Source organism: Corvus brachyrhynchos, unplaced genomic scaffold, assembly GCF_000691975.1.
Source record: "Corvus brachyrhynchos isolate BGI_N302 unplaced genomic scaffold, ASM69197v1 scaffold5, whole genome shotgun sequence".
Classification (NCBI taxonomy): Eukaryota; Metazoa; Chordata; class Aves; order Passeriformes; family Corvidae; genus Corvus; species Corvus brachyrhynchos.
The window spans coordinates 6,805,314-6,819,666 of record NW_008238321.1 but is presented as its reverse complement, the minus strand read 5'-3'; the positions used below and the strand labels follow the sequence as shown (position 1 = coordinate 6,819,666).

Here is a 14,353-nt window from a genome sequence, read left to right as displayed (position 1 = left end):
CGACTTCTCCACTGGAGACTCAACACCCACTGTCTGTGGTAATTCTTTAAGGTGCTTAGAATGTAAGATTATGGCAGATGAAGGCGTCGAAGTATTGTCGTTTCCCGATTTATAAAGCAGCTCTATGGTGTTTACTCAGGTACAGCCCGGGAAGACCAGGGAGCAAATGCCAAAGTTAAATCTGTTCAGGCTCTTCATTTCCATTAAACTACTACAGTTTCTCTTCAGGATATCAAGTTTAAGTATTAAAAGATTATATACCTCTAGGAATCTATGACAGAAAGCTAAACCAAATTCCATGTGAACTATTAGGCTTCAAAATAACAAAGTACCGGATTCTTCCCTGCCCCTTGGAGTTGCCCCTTACAGAGTTTTAAATACCCGAATCTGAATGAAAATAGTAAATTTTCAAGAATATAACAGCATAGATTATTTAACTGAGTAAAACTTGTACTTCAATCCCAAGAAAAGAGCAGCTGATACCACTATAAGACATGCCTCTGGATCCATGCAGCCACACATGGACTAATAATTATGGCTCTGATAAAAACAATACCCAGATGGCCTGCAAGATGGATTATTACAGAAACACAGAGGTCAGACATGAATCCCAGAATGGTTTGGGTTGGAAAGACCTTATGGACCATCCCATTCCAACCCCCTGCCATGGGCAGGGACATCTTCACTAGACCAGATTGCTCAGAGTAAGTGTTCCATCCAAAATCCCAAAGCCCATCTAGACAAGGACCTGCAGCAGCACTTCTCAAGAAAGACACAAAAGAAAGACTATTTCTACTCAGAATTGCTCAGGAGAGCACCGAGGAGTCACCAGCAGGGCTTGAACACCTCCAGAGCAGAGGGCACTGCCACACAGAGCAGGCAACCAGCAGCCTCCCCAGTCAGCCAAAATCATCTCCTGAAAAGCAACCAGAACAAGAGATCCCCCCCAAAAATCTAAGGAAAACCCAAATACAAAAGACCTACAATCTCATTTAAGACAAACTAAGAATGCCTCGTTTGTTATCTTTATTTTCCAATAGTACATTTAAACAACTTCTCAGGACTAACCTCCTGGGCCAGCAGGGCCACGCAGAGAACATTTCCTAGGTTATACAGATTGCCTATGACAACACAAACACGGGGCTGTGGCTGTGCTGTGGGACACAGAGGGAAGTTGTGGAGAGGAGGCAGCTGGAGTTACTCAGTGGAGCGATGGTTCAGCGGAGGTCACACACTGGGGCTCCTTGGTGGCACAAAAACAGGAGTGGGGGTTGTACACAAACAGCTTCCAAACATTCCTTCTTAGAAACATTTCAAAATCTCACAGTAACTGGCCTAGAGACCCCTCCTGTGGCTATGAACTGCAGTTGCACATCTAACGCTGCCTTCAGAAGTGTATTTTGCATCTTTGCTAATTAAAATGTATCAAAATCAGAGTCAGATATCAAAGCATGCACTCAGTATTCCCTGGACACATCTTGTGACCATGCACGATGGGAAGAAGCAGCCACAGGACCTCTGAGAGTCCAAGTTGGGAGCAGCACAGCACGCAGTGTTCCTAGATTTGAGCAGAAGTCCTTCCTTGCAGTAAATACAAATTAAATCCAGAAAGCCCAAGTGTTCTCAAAGCCTCTCGGTTGACCACAGCCCATGCCATTAGTTCCAAGACTTGGAAGGAGCTGCTTCATTAAAAATCTGACTTAATTTCAGTGCTATCTCAAGACATGCAGATGCCAGACCATGTGTGTTTATCAAACTAAGACTTAAAAGCCCTTCCCTGGAGCACTTTTGGTGAATGCTTTATCTACTGATACTACAGGTGAGACCTGACTTTGAATTTCTAACAGAATTCGGACATTAACAGCACAACTATCCACGCCAGAAAAGGAACCTCAGCCGTTTTCTAACTTTAAAAGCATTTGCCCTCTTAAAAATCAGATATATAATGGAATATATCACTTGAAACTATTACACAGCTATTTTTGCCATCCTGTTGATGTGAGCATGGATTTGTTTTATCTACTTTAGGCAAGAAAAAAGAGAAAAATCTAGAGCTATTTGCCAGCTGCACAGATTAGTTTGCTTCCAATTTCACAGCTGGGAAACCATCCTGCAGCTCTCAGCAGGTAAATCCATGCTCATTACTAGGAACTAGTAGTGTAAAAGTGGATATTCCTGTTTTTTCTCCAACTCTATGACAGCATCCTGAATACATTCTCCTCTGACAAGGGAGCCACTGGCAAGGAAAGTTGAGCCAGGCACATTTCTGGATGGGTGGGGTTTGGGGTCAGTTGTTTGCAGCCCCTTCTGGGAGTGCCACCCGTGGTTGTAACAATCACCCTGCTTTGGGCTCCAGCATCACTAATGACTCATTTAACACTTCCATGGGACCAGAGAGGAAAATGGTGTATGTTCAGCATTGAAATGACTGCAGGATTAATTAGGATAAAAACCTTCAAAATCATAAATCTCTTCTAGTTCCAAGGTTGTTAATGCAAGTTATGAAAAAACCCAGGATTTTGCTTAAAGATCAGGTATAAAAGTTGTCCCAATGGAATTCTCTCTGTTAGGAAGTGATGAGCTGCTCACACTGTGGACCTCCACTGTGTTCAATAGTGAACTGCTATTTTATACTTTCAGAAACATCCTTCACCACCAACCACAATCTGGGACACCTCTTCACCAGAAAGCAGCACCCTGCTGTCACAGAGGCTCTGCTAGACATGGGACACCAGTTTTAAGTGAAAACCCCAACACTTCTGTATCAGCACTGGAAGCACAAATGGAGTATTTTCAACCACAGGTGACCTCAATACATACAAACTTCACACAGCAAGAGCCAGGAATGCTCAGCTCCTGCCTGGAAACAAGCTGGCAGGGTAGCAGGAGCAAGCAGCTCCTGGTCAGGTGTTTCAGTAGGAAGCAGTGGCTTCTCATTTTCTGACTTGATGACAGGTTTATATCTGCCTGACAGGAAGGTGCTGGAACAGTGAGAATCTTCAGATACACGAGAACAACAGAAAATTAAACAGCTCAATGATTTAAGGGGTGAAGCACTTTAAAGAATCCAGTAACAAAGTTTTAAAGTCTAAAATAGTAAATTAAAAACCAGGTATCATTCCAACATGTTATCTCAGAAAAAATCCTGCATTTTGAGAGCTGTATAGAATTCTATTTATATTCCATGCAGAAATACTGGTTTCCACCAAAGAAACTATCAGCCTGTTGAAAACCTTCATGCCAGTTGCACAGGAACAAACATTTAAATTTCTTTCAGTGTAAACAACTTCCTACCTAGAATCCTCCAGGACACCAACATTTTCCAAATATCCTTTTGTTTAGGTCTAGTAAGTTTCATCTAACAGCAAATAATATTAGCAGATATTTTGTACCAGAAACTTAAAATCATTAACAGCTGTCATGTATGTTTTCCATATATGATTCCTACTTTGCAGCAAACTTCCTTACAAGGACACGTTGACATCCTCATCCTTTGGGGAAGAACAGTTCTCATTTCCTCCTTTACAGACAGCACCAGCTACATTGGGCATATGCAAATTCTCTACATTATGATTTGCTTGAACTCCCCCCCTCTGCCCCCACCACACATACGATAAATCTGCACTTCGAGCCAACTTTAAATACAGAATAATGAACCAGTAATTATCTTGTTAGTGAACCAACACTAGTTTGTATTCTTCCCTGAATAACACTTTTTCTTTTGCAGAAGAGAAGGACTGCTACAGAAACACGGCAACATTCAAACCCTTTAAAACAAAAGGTAGATTATTTAATGCATTAACGATGTTAATCTGAAGATAAATAAATCCACAACAGACTTTTAAGTTTCTTTTGAGATTTCCTTTTTCTTTGCAGAGAATATTTCTGATATTATACAGTACTGAGAGGGTGTTCTTTTATTTTCTTAATGTCCAGGTGAAAAGCAAAGCTCAGTTCTCTCTGCTCTCTTTGTGGAACTCCTCAATGCCCTGTTCCAGGCGTGATTCTTTCATAAGCTTTTACTTGAAAGCGGAGTGGTGAGCAACATTAATTTCAAGAATAACTGGATGGTTTGGTCCCTGAGTCATCTTCTTGAGAGCCCATACTCTGAAAAGGAGAGAGTTAGTTCTGTTCAGAAACAGGTCTGCAGGCTTGAGAAAGACAGTTCTTTGAAGTGAACAGGCAGGAAAATAAAGTGCCTATGAAATAACATGCACTTCATTTTCTGGTTGAAATCACTACAGGATTAATTAGGAAAAAACACCTTCAAAAATCATAAATTATCTTTCTGATGTGTCATGATGTTTATGCACATATTATTAATAAAGTATAATAACAACACTGTAAATACTGACATTCAGTACAACACAGTCACTGCACTGAATGAATCTCTCACATACCCTTACTAGACATTATATCAATTACCTTCTGCACAAACTGAGGGTTCACAGTGATCTCTTGATCCATGGCTTTCAGTCGTTCATCAAGCTCTATACATTTCAGCATCTTAAAAATATGTATGAAATTGATTACTTTGACCAGCTTGCACCTGATCTTCAAGACATTTCATGGCTGTGCCATGTAGAACCAATAACTTTTGCCATCACTGAAGTTCCACATCAAATTGTTCTCATCCCTCACCTCCCAAACAGAAGTGTCAGACCATTTTTTATTCCCTTCATTTGATCCATGTCTTCCTAACAGCCCTTTTTAAGGCCACTGATAAGACAGTCCCATAAGGGTCAAACACCTTAACCTACAGGCAGGTTATTGAGAGCCAATGGAAGTGATCCTTGAAGATTAAAACTCTAAAAACAATCTTTCTAATCCATTCAAGAATCTTCCCATCACCAACAGCAAGCAGTCAGTCTCCTGAAACAGCTCAAGCTGTGCAGGACACAATGGGGAACACGTTGACAGAGAGTATTAATCTAAAATCTGTGAAAATACTGTAAAGCAGTCAAATAATGATTCACAGTCCTCACTCTCTGTATCTAAGTTACTACACTGGCCTCTGCCAGCAGCTCTCTGATTACAGACTAAGGTTCTTTGGTAAGAATTCCAAAAGCAGTTGAGATTTACCTCCTGATCAATGTTATGAAGCATAGCTGGATTGTTATATTTTTCAGGATTATCATGGAAACAGACCATACCATCTTTCTGATTAATACTTGCAAAGATTTCACCATCTTCTATCTGAAATGACAGAGGGTTTAATAGAAGTTACCACCAAGAACAGAATTTCAGGTAACTGCAACACACAGACTCTTTGTGGAATTGTCTTAACTTGGTTGCTTTTATTTCCCACAGGTTCCCAAAAACACATGATTCCTGCCTTATCCTACGTGGAGAACAGCTTTTGACATTTTTTGAGAACAGTCTAAACACCACAGCAGACTGACAGCATTTCCTCCACCACGAAAAAGAACTGTTCAGAATGTGCACTGCCAATCCAAACACTAATTATGGGATAGTTTAACCAAGTCAGAGGTCTTACCATGTGGAGGACGTATTTTTCTGCTTCTTGGGGCCCTGACAGCTGCACTCGACTTGCCATGTCTTGTAATGACAATGTTAAAAACGTCTGAAATTTAGAAAGTATCAAAGTGTTAAAACTGGATGTTAAGGATTTTCCCTGTTGATGCTTCATGGCCTGTGTAACCTGACTGTGGAAGTCTGATGGGAAGAAACAAGTGGAACACACAGTTATTAAAGGGATCATGAGAGTGAGTCAGTTCTTTCTCCTGACATTAATTTGTTACACTGAGCACGTATGGAGTCATTACTCATTCCTGCAATTTCGTTTTATACCAGACAGTCCTGATCATGTCCAACCTCTTCTTTCACCTTTCTACCCAAAAAACATGACTCTCCATCCCTTGAATTTCCTTCAAGAGATGAATATAAAAACCTCATTATGAGATTTCTTTTCTACTGCAACAAATATCATATAAGCTTGCCAAAAACCAGCTTTCCCCAATCACCTTTCAGAATTAATCTGATCTCTCAGCTGATGGGGTAAATCACTTCAGTGCTTCTGTTTTTCCTTTTATTTCAAGCACTTCCAAAATCTGTCCTATTCACTAACTCTTTTCTAATGAAGTGGCCTGTAAAGTTCAGTTTTTCTATTTTTTGAATAGGGATGAAGGTCACTGGGTTAAAGTGCTCACTTTTTTGATTATCTACGAAAACCTCGTGGGTTTTCCCCCTTGACAGACAGACTGAATCACCTTTTAAGTAATGCATAAGCAGGCAACTGAATTGTTTTCCTATACAGGGCATTTTAGTCTCCTTTGTTTCAGACACCAATCTCAGTTATAGTAATTTCTGTCACATCACTGTGTTATCATTTAGCTCTAAATTGAATATATTTCAGAAATACACTCTTAGAGGAAAACTGCTCACAGTTTCTCTTACCTTGGTTAGCCTCTGAATATTCTTTTTGTAGAGAGATGACAAGCACTGCTTAACCAGCCCCATATTGTTATCCCTTGTGAAAGTTTCACTGTGTTTGTTCACCAGATTACGAAGCTCCGAGGGTTTATTGGTTGAATAAACTTGTGCTAATTCATGGTAAGCATTGCTAAGAGGCTGCAATTAGAAAAATGAGAACCCTTCTTAAAGAACACAGTGTTCAACCAGCCTCACAAAATCTGTTCAGTGCTCCAACATTAGAAGCCATGCAGGCATGGAAGTAAATTTAAGTAGCTCAGGCGTTTCTCATAAAAGGACAAGATACCCAAACATGGCTTTATGGCAAGGACAGACCCTCATACACTAAAGCTGTGTTACTGCAGTGTAACATTTAATCAACATCATTCCAGGACCTCTGTGTGACAGTTTTACTTACAACAGTGTGAAAAAACTCTCTCAGTTGACCAGCTGAGTTGGAGGTAAGTAGGGTAAGTAGGGTATTGCCTGGTCATTGTATTTGTTCTGCCCTCTAAGACAGCCATCCCTGACCACATCGGGTCACAGCATCAACAGCAGAGACTCAGAGGGGGAAATCAGTTCACCTAAATTACCTTAACATGTTTTGAGCTTGTTTATTAGTCTCTGAAGCTAGAAGAATTTTGGAACTCTCTGGTCACAAATCAACAAACTCGGTGTTAAATAGGAACTAACCTTTAAAATTATGTTACTTAGCATCAGACCTCTCTCAGCAGCAGTTTTGTCTCCCACCCTACACCTCCTATCTGAATGCTTACAGACTCCAAACTTGGCCTTTTTTTCAGAAGCTTTTATTCGTAAAAAACCCTGGGGTTTGGGAATAAACTGTTTAGCATTTTGTACTTCAATCAGATGAAGTTACAGGTCAAATCTTTTCACAAGGACACTGCAGCTTGAAAGCCAAGTGAAATCTGAATATTTTTTAAATTCTAACATAAAAAGCTGTAAAAGAATGTGCAGTATCAGCAAAAGGAATATTGATTGGTACTATTCAACCCTGAAGTTTTCCCAAATTTTAAAAACCTGTATCACCAATATCATACAATCATAGAATGGTTTGGGTTGGAAAGGACCTTCATCTCACTCCAAACCCCTGCCATGGACAGGGACACCTTCCATTTTTACACATTTACAAATTCAGATTTGTTGATCTATTATTTAGATGTATTTGCAATACTTACCTTAATGAATCTACCAACTATCTGGGAAGTGTATTTTGGTAGCTGCTGAACTTTGCCAAGTAGTATCAAAGAAACTAGGATATACTTTTTATATGATTCCAACATAATATGACTGACTGCCATGGCTGGAGTAGTTATTGCCTAAGCAAGAGAGAAAGAAATGGAACAGAAATTTAGTCTGCTTACTGGTAGATCCTGGTAGCTACTCCATGAACAAAAAACTCAATTTCCAGCTGCATGCAAAAAGGATACAGTGACATATGAAATTCTCCTTTGAGCGCTGAAGCTTAACTAATTTCTGTCAAAATTAATTATCCAGAAATACACGGAAAAAGGAAATTTTATACAAGCTACTCAAAACATATCACGTTACAGCAGTGCCTGTCTTAAAACAGCCCTGCTCAGATACAATCAGAACTTCCTTCCTTGGAATATATCTAAAGTACCAGAAGTCACCTGTAGCTACTTGTGAACCTGGATTTACACGGACCCTCAAAGAGGTTTTATAAAGCTGTTACATTATCAGATGTCTGCAGAATAGGGAAAAAGGAATTTAGTTTACTGTGATACTGGAATTACTCAAGAGCTGACCCTTCTTTACAAAAAGGAAAAATGCTGCACCAATTTGTTTGGCACATTTCACAGCATTTCCCTCACATACAAAGTTTTCCCAGTTTTGCTATTTCCTTTTCTTTCCCAGATAAAGCAAAACCAGAAAATATTGTAACAGCCTTGAAGAAGCATAACTCCTCTCATAAAAGTAGCCAAGGCCTTAGCAAAATCACTGGCCTATTTATTAAGGACGCACAACCGTGTGTCAGCCTGTGACCTGTGCTGCAGTTTCAAGCAGGCAACTGAAAAATATTTATAGTGAGATAAATTTAACATCACCCTTTGAGCTGCCCAGCTTTACAGTGCAATAAGGCTGTAAGAGACTTTCTTAAAGGAAAACACCTCCAAAGACAGTTTGCTTGTGACAGGTCAAAGGTGCTGTGTTTTCTCAGCACTGTTACACATCTACTTTTGCCTTTCCAGAGATCACACTTAGGACTTATCATTTCATTTCATGTTACCTGTTCATAAAAGTAGAGTGCTCTTTCAAAGTTCTTTAGCCCAGTGTATATCATCCCACCATAGTAGTAGTAACATAAAAAGTGCTTCGCATCATATGCCCCATTCTCTTTACAAATATCCATCATGTCCACATCTAGATACGGGAGGGCAGGTTTAAAGCATTTTGCTAACAAACAGAGCTACAAGAAAATAAATCAAGTTTTCATAAATTAGCCATTTCCATTCAAATTTCCATGAGAAGGAATTAAAACTACATTAATTAATACTACTGCATAAATATCACTCTCCCACAAGTAAAAAAACCAGAGCATGCCAGTAGTGGAGTAACACAGGCTGAAAACCCTTAACAGAGATTATGAACTGTTATAAAATTATCTGACTCGTAGAAATTAAACTTTGACAAAGCTGTTTGAAACTCCAGACCTGTCAGCACTAAATATTCCTCTGAACGTTCCTGTCAACTAAATCCCAGGAGCCATGAGACAGAAGCACAAACCCAGGCCAAAGACACTGAGACAAACATGTCTTTTGTCAGACTTAAGCAGACAGTAGCTGGATATTACACTGATATCACCCCAGATAAGCTTTGTGTGACTTTCAGCCCACAGAGAAGGGATGTCAAAGGACTTTCTGAAGTCATAAACAAAATCAAAGACCTGAGGACATGCACTGAACATTTAAAATTAGTAATTAATCTGTATATCAGATTCAGATTTTATTTCAGTATATCATCTTATTTACTACTGGGAAAAAAACCAAACAAAACAAAAAAACCAATTGAAAATCCATTCTTACACTGCAATATGTGAACACGCATTTCCTTGAAGGTTTATAGGTATTTTATAAGCTTTTATTCTCACAAAAAAAGCCCTTCTGACCCCCTTACCTGGCAGAGATCTGCGTGTATTGAGGTCAGCTGGTTTGTGTTCATCTGCATCTTGTCTATGGCTTGTCTGAGAATGCTAATTCCTCGCAGGGGCTGTCAGAAATTACATCTCTTTCAGATAATTTCTCATAGATGGCAGCACATTGGATCTTATGTTGACACTTACAAATGAAAAATAACACTAATTGACAGGTTCCATTAAGTAATAGTTAACTTGAGGTTCCCTTTTTGTAGGATATCACAGTCTCTTGGAAAATAAAATTAACCTTGGCTACACAACTTCTCCTGATAAAGTCATCAATTCTGCTCCACAAAGCCAAGCTCATCAGGAATACAGTAATCTCTATCAATAAGAAAACCGTTCTTGACTGGATGACTCCATCTAAACTCCCACCAAATACTAAAGACAAGGCTCTCACTTCACTCCACTTTGAAGTAGAGATCAAATCTTGTCTATCTCAAGCTAGATTTCACCAAAGTGGCCTGAAAAGTCAGGATTTTAGCAACAAAACCACTGGTCAAATATTTCTTAATCAAGTTTCCTGCACATTGTAAGGCATTTCATATAAGAACATGATATAACACCAGTTATATATATTAGCAGTGCTCATAACCTTTGCAGCTCTCTCCTCTATTCATGTACACATTGTCTGAAGAACATTCTTGGTACTGCATATTTCCTACTTTGTGTGGGAGAGCATGTTTTTAGGTGACTCTTTTCCCCAAAACATTATCTTCCTTAGGTTTTCCCTAAAGAAATCTTAGGATTTTGAATTTGGTTCATTACCTTTCAGTAAGCTTAACAACTAAGGAGCTGCACAGAAACACCGCATGTGAAGTTAGTGGCAAATCTTTATGGAGTAAGAGGCTGGTAACATCCCCTTTAAGCCTCGGGTATGTAGTGGCTTATTTGTACTAGATGATACTTGCTCACCTGTTTTCTCTCCACAAGGGCATTTGTTAACTGGTGGCACAGGCCAGCAACTAAACATAGTAAAAAACAAACAAGAAAACACCCCAGTGAAAAAGCAGTATTACCAAACTATCCAAAAATATATCAAGTCTGAAATTAAGCTTAACTTACAAGTGTCTGTTGCATATCTAATGTGTTCTCCATTACAAGTGCTGATAAAAAGCTGCACCTGTGAGAATAACGTTTCGAAGTCAGGGATGCTGGGCATAGAAAACTTCACAAACCTGAAACAAAGAAACAAAAGGTTTAGCATTTATTGCTTGGAGGTCCATAAAAAAGATTAATCTTCACTCATAAGTCTTTACATGCAGGTGCTTGCAAACAAATCCAGAGTGTTTATGAGACATGGCATAGGATTTCCCCAGTAGCTGCACAACAACATTTGAAAATACCTTTCTCTGCACAACGTAATTCTCAATTTAGTGCAAACTACAATGGCAAACAAGTATCATTTTCAGTACTATCAGTATTTTGTTTCAAAAGTGTAGTAGAATCAGCACTAGAATTCTGGTCTTTCCCTTAAAAGATAATTTTAAAATAGCTGTGGAACCTGCAGATAGTTCCCTTGAAATCAGATACAGCCAGTTTGAACTTCAAGACTAAGTATCTTAACCTTAGTTCAGCATCCCCAAGGCAACTCAGGTTTTATCTTAAACTCCAGACAGCAGCAAGAGCCTCAGTGCTGTCTAAAGACAAACACCCAAGACCCACGATAAAAGCCCATTTTTTAGTGGAACAAAACGTCTTGCTCCATGCTTACAGTTCAGTGCATTAACGGCCTGAAAATAAAGTTTAAAAAGCTCATTTTATATCTTTTTGCTGAACACATATGGAAAAACGCTTATCATGGAATCCCAGAATGGGCTGGGTTGGAAGGGACCTTCAAGCCCATCCAGTTCCAATCCCTGGCACGTGCAGGGACACCTTCCACTATCCCAGGTTGCTCCAAGCCCCGTCCAACCTGGGCTTGGACACTTCCAGGGATGGGGCAGACACAGATTCTTCAGGCAACTTGTGCCAGTGCCAGAACAAAACACGTTTCTTGGCTGACAGTTCGGCTCATTGCCTGAAGTTTTAATATTTAGTTAAAAGCAAGCAACACTTACAAGACAGCAAGAACACCTAGTGAGTGTTCCTGTACATCCAGGGCACCGAGCACTGTATCCAGATGGGAAAGATTTTTTGCTAGCAGCTCTCCACTTTTATTGATCAGTTCACAAAGCTGGGTCATTTGCCCTGAAAAACAAAAAGCATTGTTGTCAAAGCCTAATTAGAGAACATTCACCCATTCCCATACCTCATTATAACCTGCTTCCCTATGTAACCTCAGGAAATAGTAGTATCACCCCAAGTTTTAATTTTCTTTAATAAAATAGGCATTCATTTTCTCCCCACCACATGGTTTTTTTTTTTTATAAAACAAATACCAGAGCTTCTTCCTTGCTGGTCCTCAAGCCCTACCCACCCTTCAGGTCTGCTCATAAGCATTTTTTTGAAGTAGACATTAAAGTAACAACTAAGTACCTACACCAAAAGTATTTAAAAACCTGTCCTTAAATTTACTCTGTACAATTAAAACGACAATGTTATTCTATATGGTGTGAGCTATGAACACAGCATGAAAAGTGACTCCTTTGATTTAGGAAGGTACGGTAAGCCCCAAAACCCTTATAAAGAAAGCAGATCCATTCCCATGAACTGCTTTCAAGCTCCTCCTCCCCCACAATTAATTGAATTAATTAAAACTACGCCCTTCTGAAGCAGAGTATTGTTTCAATGTTCAATCCTTGCAGATTAGAGAGAAAAAACAGAGGTTCTCTCACCCTTAACAAAAGTCTCCATAAAATGAGGAATAGTGCCTCCATTCAGAGAGATTTACACTACCCTCAGGTCTCTGGCCTTTTCCTTTGAGAAAGGAAAACTTGGGAAGTTCTAGCAATGAAATGTTAGTTTTGAAGTGACAGAGGGATCAAAAATTCCAGATGGGGGACCAGAGCCCAGAAACTCCAGAAACTCTCCTCCAAAACTGCTCTCCTCCATATGGAGTTAAAAAAAGATATAAACATGGGAAGGAATGGGCTTGTAAAACTCTCTGTGTTTTGATAATGGAGTTCAGGCACTGCAAAACCCTAGTTCTGGTGTCCTCCTTATTCCAGAAATCCACCCCTTCTACAGTTCTATCACTTAGCATTCCCCTGAAAAAACAAAGCCAACTCCCCAAACAGACTCTGAGCAAAGTGGTCTAGTGGAGGGTGCCCCTGCCCATGGCACAGGCTGGAAAGAGATGACCTTTAAGGTTCCTTCCAACCCAAACCATTCTGGGATTCTGTGATCTAACCCTCTACCCACACCCATACACTGAACAACTTATAATCTAAGTAGAAACTCCCATACCAGGCCCAGCTAAATGTCCCTTTATGTCACCTCCCAGGCAGCCAAATGACAGTCAGAAACCACCAGAAGTACACCCATTTCTCCTGAGTGCTCTCACGTCCAGCTGCCCGTCTGGCTCTGGATTAACTTTCACAGAATCCCAGAATGGTTTGGATTAGAAAGGACTTTAAGGATCATCACATCCCGAACCTCGGCCATGGGCAGGGACACCTTCCACTATCCCAGGGTGCTCCAAGCCCTGTCCAACCCGGCTTGGACACCTCCAGGGATGGAGCAGCCACAGCTTCCCTGGGCAACCTGTGCCAGGGCCTCAGCACCCTCACAGGGAAGAATTCTTTCCTAATATCCAATCTAGCCCTACCCTCTTGTCAGTTTGAAGCCATTCCCCTTTTCCTGTCCCTCCAGGCCCTTAAAAATAGTCTCTCTTCCATCTTTTTTGCAGCTCCCTTCAGATACTGGAAGGCCACAATTAGGCCACCCCAGAACCTTCCCTTTTCCAGAACAATCCAGATCATCTCAGCCTTTCCTCATAGCTCCATCCCTCCAATGATCTTGGTGGCCTCATCCGGACTTGCTCCAACAGGTCCATGTCCTTATTGTGCTGGGGACTTTCTCACAGAGAACATCTCCCTAGCTCATGCCTCATGGAGAACTTCCATAAAGCCAACCAGTCTCCCCCTTGAGCCTTCTGCACCCCCAAAAACTTGTGATAGAAAGTTCTCCAGCTCAACTACAGGAGAACAAAGATCCATCTTCTATCTGGTTTGCACCCACACCTTGCAGGTATAAATTGTCTCTAGAGTAAAAATACTTTGTGTTTAATAAGCGAAACCAGAGTAAGAGAAAGCTGGAGCTCAACCCAAGGACTGCCAGAGATAAAACCTGGGGCCACGTTGGGAAACACCAATTTTTGATCAGCTTCTGGGAGGAAACATTTTAGGCAGAGACCAGTCAGAACACATTTCACAGAGCATCAACACAGAGGGAAAGTTCAAGAACCAGGAAACGCTGCGCCCACACACAATAAAATTAGGAGTTTGGCAGGGAAACTAAGAAATTCGAACTGTGATTATTAAAACCCTTTGTGAACACGTGGTTACAGTCTCAGATCTGTCACAGAGTTCGGTGGCGGGGCAGGACTCTCTGACCCTCTGTCCATGCTCTGCTTGGAAATGTAGAGCACGGAAACTTGGACAGTTCAGAAATATATTTTAAACCACACTTATCACAACCGGCCCGTTCATTACAGAAGTGACAGGCTGGACCACACAATCCCAGTTAAAGCCCTAGCGATGCTCGCTCCTCCCTCTATTTCAAAGGCTCATATTTTGTCAGGATCACTGGTGCGGGCTCCGCTACCGAAACCACCCCATGGGAGAATCACGGAGCTCCGTG

The 14,353-nt window shown here is 40.6% G+C and overlaps 1 protein-coding gene across 2 annotated transcripts; it reads right to left on the bottom strand.

Moving 5' to 3' along the window:
* Positions 1–1,009: 1,009 nt before the first annotated feature.
* COPS3 (COP9 signalosome subunit 3) lies at positions 1,010–13,206 on the bottom strand. Of its 2 annotated transcripts, none has more exons than XM_017734064.1 (11): positions 11,671–11,800; positions 10,676–10,788; positions 10,526–10,575; positions 9,592–9,752; positions 8,705–8,884; positions 7,632–7,772; positions 6,418–6,591; positions 5,498–5,584; positions 5,083–5,196; positions 4,426–4,506; positions 1,010–4,107 (listed from the first exon to the last, which is right to left on the bottom strand). In XM_017734064.1, the coding sequence occupies exons 4-11, from the start codon at positions 9,640–9,642 to the stop codon at positions 4,054–4,056; spliced, it is 882 nt and encodes a 293-aa protein (XP_017589553.1). In that variant the 5' UTR covers positions 9,643–9,752; positions 10,526–10,575; positions 10,676–10,788; positions 11,671–11,800; the 3' UTR covers positions 1,010–4,053. The 2 variants fall into 2 exon arrangements, with proteins under 2 accessions (XP_017589553.1, XP_008631661.1); XM_008633439.2 differs by having other exon boundaries at positions 3,672–4,107; positions 9,592–9,684; positions 11,671–13,206.
* Between the last annotated feature and the right edge of the window lie 1,147 nt (positions 13,207–14,353).

What these genes read in the sequence shown, in the direction of transcription:
- COPS3 (XM_008633439.2), bottom strand. Translation starts at nt 11,795, where the DNA reads ATGACCCAGCTTTGTGAACTGATCAATAAAAGTGGAGAGCTGCTAGCA. An exon ending in ATATTCAGAGGCTAACCAAG is followed by an intron (nt 5,585 to 6,417) that starts GTAAGAGAAACT and finishes TCTAAATTTCAG; the next exon opens with ACGTTTTTAACATTGTCATT. An exon ending in AAAAATACGTCCTCCACATG is followed by an intron (nt 5,197 to 5,497) that starts GTAAGACCTCTG and finishes CTGTCATTTCAG; the next exon opens with ATAGAAGATGGTGAAATCTT.